Genomic DNA, 11,634 nt, shown 5'->3' with positions numbered 1-11,634 from the left:
ATTGGCTTCTATATTAACCCACACATAATAGAAAAGGTGGGATACGTATTTCGTCTTCCACTGTCTTCGAAAAAGGAGTCGAACCCAATAACCAAATGACACAGGACCTAGAGTTAGCTTTTACTAGTTTTAGACTAGAGTAGACACCTTTGATATTGTTTTTTTTTTTAGATTGCCTGAATCTCTCATGTTACCTGCAATTAGCCCACGGGCAAGAATTTGCAATAAACCTTATTATGCTGTATGTTACACCGATGCAGTACTGTATCCAATTAATAGAGGGCGCTTTTGATCCATGCGCTTTTGATCCTTACAGTTACTGTAGAAGCTCCTTATCCATGCAATGATGCCTTCGGGCATGATTTTGCAAATAAACGATTATTCTATGAATGATGTGTTTGTAGTTGAGCTGAATGTGAGATATGATAGGAAATTTGCATTGATACATCACTGTACAGGATTGTTGTGTCCAAAATTGTGTTTCACTTCTGTCTCCTAGTGGCTTTTTTGTGACCAAAGCACACAGGCTAGGGGTGGGTACCGGTACAGAAAATTCAGGTCCAGGTACGGTTCAGGTCCAGAGGATCAGGTCCAGGTCCGGACCTGAACATGGACCTGATTCAGTATGTGAGAACTCGTGGATGGACGATATACTAAAAACAATGGCCCATTTCGCGACAAAGACATCTGTTTTGTGGAGTATTCGACTCCCACTGGCGTTTTAAAACTCTACAAGGCTAACTGCCTCTGCTGGCAAAAACGAGACCTAGAGGTAGCAGAGCACAGTATTTATGTACGGAATACATCTTGCTGTATGCTGCTGTGTATGGTGACATACTCGCGGTGTACAATACATTGGTGCAGTACTGCAGTCAATAAATAGAGGCCGCTTTTGATCAATGCAGTAAGAGCTCCTACTCGCTGGTAAAAACAAGACTTAGAGGTAGCAGAACACAGTATTTATGTACGGAATACATTTTGTTGTATTCTGCTGTGAAAGATGGCATCTAGCAGTGAATATTACACTTGTGCAGTACTGCAGTCAATAAATAGAGGTCGCTTTTGATCCATGCATTGAGAGTTCCTACTTGCTAGTAAAACAAGACTTAGAGATAGCAGAACATAGTATCTATGTACGGAATACATTTTGTTGTATTCTGCTGTGCAATATATCAAGCGGTGAATATCAAACTCGTGGTCAATAAATAGAGGTCGCTTTTGACTCATGCATTGAGACTGCCTTATTGCTGGTAAAAGACAACTTAAAGGTAACAGAACACAGTATTTATGTACGTCAGACATCTTGTTGTATTCTTCTGTGCATGGTAACGTTTATCTAGCGGTGTATACTAGTAATACACTGGTGTAGTACTGTAGTCAATAGATAGAAGTCGCTTTCGATCCATGCGATGAGGGCTCCTACTTGCTGGTAAAAACAACTTAAGGGAGGCAGAACACAGTATTCATGTACGGAATACATATTGTTGTATTCTGCTGTGCATGGTGACATCAAGCGGTGTAGATCACACCGGTGCAGTACTGCAGTCAATAAATAGAGGTCGCTTTTGATCCATGCAATGAAAGCCCCTACTTGCTGGCAAAAACGAGACCTAGAGGTAGCAGAACACAGTATTTATGTACGGAATGCATCTTGCTGTATTCTGCTGTGTATGGTGACATACTCGCGGTGTACAATACAAAGCTCGGGTAGGTATCGGTCCGTACAGAGGCATGAAGTCGACTCGCTTGCGCAGTTCATGCCTGTCTGTTCACCGCACGTCCTTTGGTGGGTTCCACCAAAATGAATTGTTCTCCAACTCAATGAATTCTCTTACCAGAATGCAGTCTCGACCTAGTCAGATCATTTGATCTTCATCTGTTATCAGACCCAAGTACTATGGGCACGTCATTTTTACAACGGTGTGACATTTATCTGGCGTCGGTATCAGCCCCCGTCCCGATTCTGACAACAGTCTTGTTAGTAAAGTTCGTTTATTTACTTGAGTACTTCGCACAAATGGTAATCTAATGAGAATTCAAGTAGAAGAATATAAACCGCACTTGTTTTTACTGGTAGCGGAAAACCGGATTCCCTCTACGTTCACCTTCACACCGTGTCTCCGAAAGAGACTCTGTAGATTTGAGATAAAATGTAACCGCTTTGTTTTTACACTCCTACTTTAGTTATCTAACTCAATGCAAGGGTATGCAATAAAGATCATTTTCATAATAAACCTGCATGCCTTGTAAGCTGTGGGATGTACATTGGCAAACAAACGAACGTAGTCCACATGTTAACCCTGAAGAGTACACGTAGTCGCCTATATGAATTATGTAATCACCTTTGACGCCAAGGTCAATAAAATATCGCTTGGCTGTAAGTTGTAAAACCGGCAAACGTCAAAGTTGTAAAGTAAAGCAGCCTTATCAAAAAGCACATCAAAAGTGTTGAACGTGCGCAGCTGTTCCGGCAGTGTCAGCCGAACCGCCGTCATGGTGGCTGTGCGACTCTGCTGTGTCGCTTTTCTCCTGACTTTGGCGGGAATAGCTGTCGGCATCCTTCATGGGTAAGATCGTTATTGTTTATTAGATTTTTCATTCCATAGGTTTCCTTCATGATCTGTGTTCCTACCTACATCGTATATACCCGGCATTACCGACCCGACCATTTTTTTCTTGTGGAATCCCCAACGCTACCCTAACTGGATCTGAGGCCTTCCCTTCTCCTACTCCTGTCTGCTTTCTATTGGCCATGATAGGAAATTATAAGCCTTTCACCAATTCATCAAAGTGATTACAATCCCATAAGATCCTACCTTTTTTGCAATGGGAGACTCTGTTAAATGACGTTTGTAAAATCGAGAATGGTAAATCCACTAAGCGTCTGCAGCTGAATGCGCCAGCTATGTTGTGTTATAACGTCTGTATTTCTGTGGATCACTTGACCTTTAATTCATGCTATTAATCCTTCAATATATCGTTACTTTCTTGGTGCTTTACGATGTGGCTACGGATTATGTGCCACGGTTGTATGTAAGGTATACATATCAGTGAAACAGGTCTGTACTGGGAACCACTTTATCCATCTTAACCTGACACATTTTGCATCCCTCCAGTTAACATTGGGGATTTCAAGTCTAAAAAACAGATGAGATGTACCTGCCTGCAATTATAAGAGACGTATATGTGGTACACATTTGTGTGTTTATACCTTAATCGTTTGAGGTATAAAGTTACAATGATGAATGAATAGAGACCTTCATGGAAAAATTCCCCAATTTACCTATACACAGGTCATAGCAAAGTTTGTAAGTGAGAGAAAAAGAGAACCTGAGCAGCTGAGCTGCGACCAGAGGTGTATGAGTCAACTTTAAGGGCTCATCTGGCTCACTTTTTGCCCGTTGAAATGCGAAAGTATTACTCCTTAATTGTAGATCCTTATAAAAGATTCTCACGATGCCTCAGGAGAATAAAATTCGGAATTCAACAACCGATCTACACGGCTCTGATCACAGTTAACTTCTTTAATGCCAGTTTGTGCCCCTTTTTTCTGGGTAAAGCTCGGAAAGGTTTGAACGCACATCGCCATACGGAGTTGCTTGAGTGTATGTGATGTTTCACAAACTTTAAGGAAGAAACGGCAAATCTTACAAGAAGAGTGAAATTCGATCAACGAGGCTCCATATGGAGGCTCGAGCTTGCTCGAAGAAAAAATTAAAAGAAAGGAAATTGAGAATCACAGAATGAATTACAAACATTCCATGTCAAAAGCAAGTGCCTCGGTAGGATTTTTAGAAATTAAATTGTATGAGTTCATTCCTCGCGGGCGTTGAGATCTTACAACACATTTGTGAATGGTTTTGTGTAGCCCTCTATAGACAGGCAGTCATCAGCAAATGACCACACATCTGAATCAAAATAATCAATTGTGAACAGGAGAAAGGGTGATGGTCCCATGACCTCCGAGGCTACTCTGACTGCAGCTGAAGCCTTCAATTCTGGTACTGGTGACTTGTTCCCTATTGCCTAGTATTGGTTAGAAAATATAATCAGTGTAGTGCTTTGAACTCCACAGCACTACAGTTTAAAGATGAACCTGTGATCGGGGGAATTTGTCAAAAGCATTTCTGAAATCGACTAATCCACATAATTGCCTCCACAACGCTTTCCTACGGGGCATGAAATTTAAAATTCGAAAAAGAAATGTGGCTACTTAGCCAGTAGAGTCAGTCCCCACCCCTGTGAAGAGCAAATAAATTATTCTATATTGTAGGCAATGACTGTCACAAGTAACACAATATTACACCATAGCTACATATAGACAGAGAAACACAACAACTTATATGTTTAGGGACCCCAAGTGGTTTTTGAAGTATATTTTGTGGTGCGCTAAACCCGACTTGATAACAAATTGGGAAAACAGATTCACTTGCTGTTTTTTTTTTATCAGGAGTATTTGGCCTGCTCAACGTCTGCTTCATGTTGTCTTCTGTAGCAGTGACTTGTTCAAACCTTTTTGTCAAAGTTAATCGCAGAGTCAAATCTGTCTTCTGTATATTGAGAGTGCGTGACATTTGCATGTCTTAAGCTAAGGACACAACCCGTCGTACGTGCAATTTGTCCGTACGTTTTTTTGGAAGCCACGTCCGCCACGTATTTCTGAAAACGTTCAGGCTGTACAGGGCAGGCGCGTCGCCCGTACTGGCACGTACGGGGGGCGCAGTAGAATCCGCAGCCCGATGACACACAAAGTTTTGCCTGCACGTAAAGTTCTACGGCGTGTCTGCGTGCTCCAAAGTCCGTCGGATTCCCTACGAGTTCGTACGGAGGCGGTACTTACCACTTACGGATCCCAAAAGATTGCCCACGTTTTGGCACATAGACATCACGTATTTGCACGTTCGGCGGGTTGTGCCCTTAGCTTTATCGCCCATGTACACCAGTGCCGCGTTCATGTAGGGGGCCGCTATCTTAACAATGTTTACTAAAAGTCTGCAAAAGAAAGCGCTCATTTTATGGACTGTAATTTTCTCTCTTTTGCCGGCGGCCATAAAGATAATGAACAATCAATTTTTGATTTGTGCGATGTTTGCATGTTTCATTACTCTGCTATATATTTTGTTTGCTATCAGAAATTATAGGTTTTATACTGCTATTTGGAGGTTTGTTAATAGTGCTATAAACTGTTGACATTTCATAGCCATTCACAATTGTTGCTTCGTAGCATTTTACAACCCTTCGGTACGGCGCCAGCAGAAAAACAACTTCCTAAGTAATGGTAATTTCTATCAGACTCTATGGGTACTGAGAAGATATTAGATATTGGCCAAGTAGAGTCAGTAATAAATATGCCAGAAAAGTTTGATAGTTGGCCATAGAATTACAATTTGCAGCACATGAATTGTAACACAATGACCGACTAACTCCTCTTGCACATTATTGTCTATTTAGCAAACTTCTGCTTTTTCCAGCAACTACTGGAATCTGGTAGGCTAATCAATGTAAACGGCATAACTAATTCAATACCTTTCCAAATGAGTCTTCATAACAGACTTTATTATGGACACGGCGTTTGATATTACCGTTACTTAAACCTTTGCTGATATATGTACAGTTTGCTGATTGCGGCCGTGGTCTAACCGTTTGCAACGGAAACCTGGATGCCAGACCGACTGAGGCTAGTTCCAAGACTGCATGGCCAATATGTCCCCTCTTGCGTTAGACTAACAGGCATCGTGCATTCAGACTAACAGATCATTTTTTTCACTACGGCCGCCTCCTACAGAATCTGCACGTAATATGCAAAAGTATAGTACGAGGGAGAGTAAAAAAGTAATGCTTTTGGTATCATAGCTCTCTTTTTTTTTTCATCGAAAGAGGTACTGAAATATCCGAATTTTGTTATTTTTGACCTTCTGAGTGAAGTTAATAATGACTACACCCTTGGAACTTGGAACTCCGTCAGAATAAGAAAGGCTCAATTTAAAATCTCTCTCACCGACTTAGTAGGATACTTAAACTGCACCGTGTCAACCTTCACCATGACAAATATGCTTATTCCAATTTTTATATCAAATTAGTTCTTTATCTTGTAATTGCTAGTGTGGAATGAGAAATGAGCTGAATTCAGAGCGTCTTTCGGGGTCCTAATTTTCCTGCAGGGTTTTTGTACTCTAATTTTACCTTACCTCAGAGAGAAGCAACATAGCACACTTCCAAGTCGTTAAACACTTGATATTTCTGTCAAGTTCGATTTCTAATAATGTCCTTAATTTGAATCGGTGACCAGTATCATGCTAATCTGTCTCTGACCATTTTTTGTAGCTAGTAGACAGTTTGGGATGCTTATGAGTTTATGTGGTTGTGGTTATCCACCATTCAAACTGCTAGACAAGTCACAGTGGGAGCACTTCCTTATTGTTCTTGCCCAGGGTAAGAATTTCTGGAGTTTAAAGAACATAGTACAGCTTTGAATAGTACAAATGTGCGTCCTAGTGATGTAATCCGCTATCTGTCTCTGAAGCCCACCGGGCAGCGTCTGCACCTTCGTCGGAACCCGCCAGGTGTCGTGGCAAGTCGACAACCGTAGACGTCGAGAATCTTCTCCGGGGATTTGGGACTACCTGAAGGAAGTATTCGGTACCCGGCCAAGGTAAGGCAGAGTGCACGTATTTCTTTATCTCCAAGCAGATCTTGCATTCTATAAGATAGCATCATAAGCTAGGGCCAGTTAACTCGTAGCCAGTTAACTCCTCTGTCGGCTAAACTCCTTCCCCAGCTTATGATACTATCTTATGCTACGCAAGATCTGCTTGGAGAGTACGTATTTCTCAGAAATTCGAGAAATGAATTTTCAAGAATAGTATCAAAGGAATTTGTATGTCTCATACATGTTAGTTAAGATAACGTTCATGACCTGCCTTTTCCTCGGTGCAATGGTGTCATAATGCCTGGTCATTTTCTGAAACCACCGAATAAATCCATCGAGTGAGCGACGCAAACGACCAGGCATTATGACGCCTTGCACACCTCGGGGTGAGCCATTGACCCTTTATTTATTTGAGCATTCTATTTGACTATGTGTTAAGAAAATATCCCCACTTCAGATACGTGAACAGTGAAGAGAAATCCATATTCCTGATAGCTTTTAATAAACCAACTCTAGCCAACCATACAGCTAGCTACATTTATGCAATTTCCAAGAAGCGAGAAGAAGTCCTAGAATAGATTATACGCATATCTGCATATACAGATGTGTATGATTGATTCCATTGTTACATATATATGATTGTTACCATGTGCAATAAAGGTCCTTTTCCTTCATTTACATGACAGGTACCGGCGTGGTCTCATCACCGTGTACGGCACTGAATATTTCGTGGGTTACGAGTGCTGTTTGGGATGGAATCACATTGGAGACACCTGCCAAGGTACAGAATGGGGTAGAATTGAAAAGTGATCAAATTTAAAACCCATAAACATTTGTTAAGTTACCCTCTTTTAAAGTTTCTAGAAAGAAACGATTCCTATACCACCGAAATTCGCTAGGAGGCCCACAGAGAGACATTAACAGCGTCTGAAGTCATATTGTACGCAAAAGAAAGCACCCACAAACGTTACCAAAAACATGCATATTACCGTCTTGGTGACGGTAAATTGAATTATCTCGTTTCAACCTACAGCTGACTGCTACTTCCCGTGTAACAATGGCCTCTGTGTGGATACCAACGTCTGTGAGTGCGACGTAGGCTGGGAAGGACAGAACTGTGACCAAGGTAACGTTTGGGAAGTATTCACTGATGACAGAATTGCGTCTGGACTAAAGCATATTTTTACATGCGAGCAGCCATATTGAAAAAATCAAAACAGAGGTCGGTGAGGCTTTTGATCGTTAACGGCCTTAATTCAAAACGTAGACAATGATATATCAACTACATTTCATAGACCTCCGTGAACAATGTTGACCGCTAGTTGGCTGCCCAATGACAACATACGTCCTACAAAGAGTGGCTTTCACAATGTTACCAATTGTGTTTTCTTTCAGAAAATTTAGTAGCGCCATTGAATTCGATTATACGTTCATATTATAGTTGCCCTAATTGTTGGATTGTTGCTAGCTTAATAAGCCGTAAGTACTGCTTGATGGAAAGCTAGCATAAAGAAATGTCTAATGTATATGTGTATGTTGACTGTTTTACCCCTGCCAGACATTGACGAGTGTTGGCTCATGATAGACGAATGTGACCGTACAAACGGCGGCTGTGTCAACACACCTGGATCCTACAACTGCACCTGTAACGATGGTTTACACCTCATCAACGCGACGTTTTGCCATGGTATCAATCAATATCTTTTAATAATTTAATATACACTTAAATTGAAAAGCCCGATTCGAAAGTCTTTAGCTCCAGTGACACAACTTACCCGTATACTAATTCACTCTCACTCACTCACTCACTCACTCACTCACTCACTCACTCACTCACTCACTCACTCACTCACTCACTCACTCACTCACTCACTCACTCACTCACTCACTCACTCACTCACTCACTCACTCACTCACTCACTCACTCACTCACTGGAAGGAAAAGAAAACTGCATAGAACTCTCGGCATGGCGTGGCGGCTAGAGGGGGAAAGTTATAGTTTGAGCAATATTTTTAAAATTAGCTATTAATTTACGTAATTGAGTCATTGATGGACGATTTTTCTATTCTATTAAAATGTTTTAACCACGCCTCGTCTTTTATTTGAGAACTGGGCATGCGCTTTCTCTGATTTTAGTCTATCTATATATTATGTTGTTGTTCATCTGACCAGCTACACCGGATACTGATGAGTGTGCCAGCGGTAACGGAGGTTGTGACCAGAACTGCCACAACACTCACGGGTCGTTCTGGTGCAGTTGTGATGCAGGCTACAACCTCGGAACGGATGGACTGAGTTGTATCGGTGAGTTATTTCTTAAATTTCTTAATCATGTAAATTAGGTAACAATTTGCATAATTAATGTCCATCGATATATCTCTCTTTTCTGGTTATATATGTCATGTTAAGTGCCCTAGTGGGAATGAAATACTGTGGCTAAATAAACGGTGCTCATTAATTATGCAAATAAGCCCCTGGTTTGCATTAATAGCCCTTATTTATGGAAGGCATCTCCCAAGTTATCTACAGATAAAAAATCACGATGATCCGTCAACCCCTTCCTGAGTTAATCTCTTTCAAAAGGATGGTGTGATAACGTTGCCGCGCGCGCGGAGGAATTGTTGCTAATCGAATATAACAGTAAGACTAATATTCTCTCTTTTTGAGTTACACATGGGATATTTTTAAGAATTCTAATATAAAACGAAGTGATTTTTTAAACTATCCTCGTTAATTATACAAATTAGCCCCTGATTTGCATGATTAGCATTTAATTATGTAAGGCAACTCTTAAGCTATCTATATTCCAAATTTCGTGAAGATCCGTCAACTCATTCCCGAGTTATTCCCTCTAAAGGGATGCAACCACACATGCCTGGTGAAAATTCCTGACATGCCTGTGGAATTTGGGGAGCTCTTGTCAAACGGACGCTCTCTATACTATTAGGCTAGCCCCTGAGGCGTCACCAAAAAAAGAAACAACCCGCTAACTGCCCATTCGGGTCCCTGGTAGGAAATGTGACCGAGACATATGACACGGCTAAAAATGATTTAAAAGTTTGGCAAGTTGCTGTAGAATTATGGACATTTGTGAAAAGGGCTTTAACCAACTTGCATGATTGGTCTTATTACCTTTGCCAGAATGGCTAAGGTTATGTTATGTTTTGGGCGTGTTAGTGTGTCTGTGTGTGTGTGTGTCTGTGTGTCAACAGCATAACTCGAGAAGCCTTGGATGGATCCTGATGATATTAGGTAGGTGGGTAGGGGTAGGGAAAAAGAAGGTCAAGTTCGATAATGGGCCCCCTCGCGGCTTGCTAAGGTACTGCAACGGAAACTCAATTTTTTAAATCTCGTGTTCTGGACATGCTGTGGTCATAATTTTTGAGTGGTAGATAGCCCTCGAGGCAGAGAGTAAGTGCTGTGAGTTTGGGCCCCCTAGCGGCTTTTTTGGAACTGCAGGCGCCGGTTTCCTTTCAAACTTTAGACGAGAATAACTATACAACGTATTGACGGATCGTCATGATTTTTGGTATGTAGATAGAATGAGTGATGACTTACAGAATGGTATACCAATTATGCAAATCAAAAGCTAATTTGCATAATTAATGAGGACATTTTATTAATCCACTGCATTCCATGATAGGACTTTCAAACTTGTCACATATGTAGCTGGGAGGGAGAAAAATGTCGATAAATATCAATTATGCAAATGATGACCTCATTTGAATAATTAATGAGAAAATATGAACATGTTGACGGATCATCATGTTTTTTGGTATGTAGGTAGCGTAACTGAAGGCCTACATAATGAGATACCAATTATGCAAATCAACAGCTAATTTGCATAATTAATGAGGATATTTTATAAATTCACTACATTCCATGATAGGACTTTAAAACTTGTCACATATGTAGCTGAGAAAGAGAGAAATATCAATACATATTTATCATGCAAATGATGATCTCATTTGCATAATTAATGTGAAAATATGAACGTGTTGACGGATCGTCCTGATTTTTGGCATGTAGATAGCCTAAGTGAAGACTTATATAATGTGATACTTATTATGCAAATTAACAGCTAATTTGCATAATTGATAGGAAAAGTTGATAAATCCACTGCATTCCATTATAGTACTTTCATCAAAGTTGTCACATATGTAACTGAGAAAGAGGGAAGAGAGTGGATCAAGAATGGATCAAAGGATCATCATGATTTTTGGCATGCTGATAGCTTAAGTAATACCTGATACAATTTGATTTCAATTAATTGTAACTTGGGATCTAATTTGCATAATCAATGCCGAAATTTTATAAACCAACTCCATGCATATAATTATAAAGAAAATGAAATGAGTAACGCATTTGTCTGCAGACATCATTCTACATAACAAACCTGGTATATTTGGCAAAGGTATGTGTTCGTGGAACTCTAGTTTCAATTCATGTTTTTTAAGAAGAATCAGAACTGGCCATATGAATTTGTGTGTATATATATATATATATATATATATATATATATATATATGTATTGACCGACGGAGTTCATATGATCAATCCGCTTGAAATCAAATGAAACAATGCAGAAGAAATCTTACATCTTGTCCTCAAGATATCAACGAGTGTAGCACCAATAACGGCGGCTGTGAACACTTCTGTACCAACATCGACGGAGGGAGAAACTGCAGCTGTCGGGATGGTTTTCGTCTGGTGGGAGAGACCATTTGCCGAGGTAAGAATCTGTGACATGATCAACTTTTACAGAGTATGTAGAGAAGGATAACTTCAAACCAACCGTTCACACTTACGCCACATCTTTAGAAAAGACGCTGGAGCCGCATGTTCCCCGTTTAGGAACTTTATTCGAACCAACACACAACATAATCAACTTTGACAGTTATTCCATTTTATGTCAATATTGTCCTTTGTAAGTTTGGTAGCCACACACTACATTTACAAGGGACCGGTCCACTTCTTGCCGAAG

General features: G+C 40.5%; 1 protein-coding gene across 1 annotated transcript in view; it reads left to right on the top strand.

The window, feature by feature from the left end:
- Window positions 1–2,493: 2,493 nt before the first annotated feature.
- LOC118420227 (mucin-like protein) overlaps window positions 2,494–11,634 on the top strand; it is a 30,822-nt gene continuing 21,681 nt past the window's right edge. The window contains exons 1-7 of the mRNA XM_035826947.1: window positions 2,494–2,567; window positions 6,524–6,652; window positions 7,336–7,430; window positions 7,683–7,775; window positions 8,208–8,336; window positions 8,823–8,954; window positions 11,263–11,382. Coding sequence (XP_035682840.1) covers window positions 2,494–2,567; window positions 6,524–6,652; window positions 7,336–7,430; window positions 7,683–7,775; window positions 8,208–8,336; window positions 8,823–8,954; window positions 11,263–11,382 — 772 coding nt within the window. The remainder of the gene's footprint in view (window positions 2,568–6,523; window positions 6,653–7,335; window positions 7,431–7,682; window positions 7,776–8,207; window positions 8,337–8,822; window positions 8,955–11,262; window positions 11,383–11,634) is intronic.

Source organism: Branchiostoma floridae, chromosome 7, assembly GCF_000003815.2.
Source record: "Branchiostoma floridae strain S238N-H82 chromosome 7, Bfl_VNyyK, whole genome shotgun sequence".
Lineage (NCBI taxonomy): Eukaryota > Metazoa > Chordata > Leptocardii > Amphioxiformes > Branchiostomatidae > Branchiostoma > Branchiostoma floridae.
Note: the sequence above shows the minus strand (reverse complement) of the source record. Positions and strands in the feature narration are given on the sequence as shown.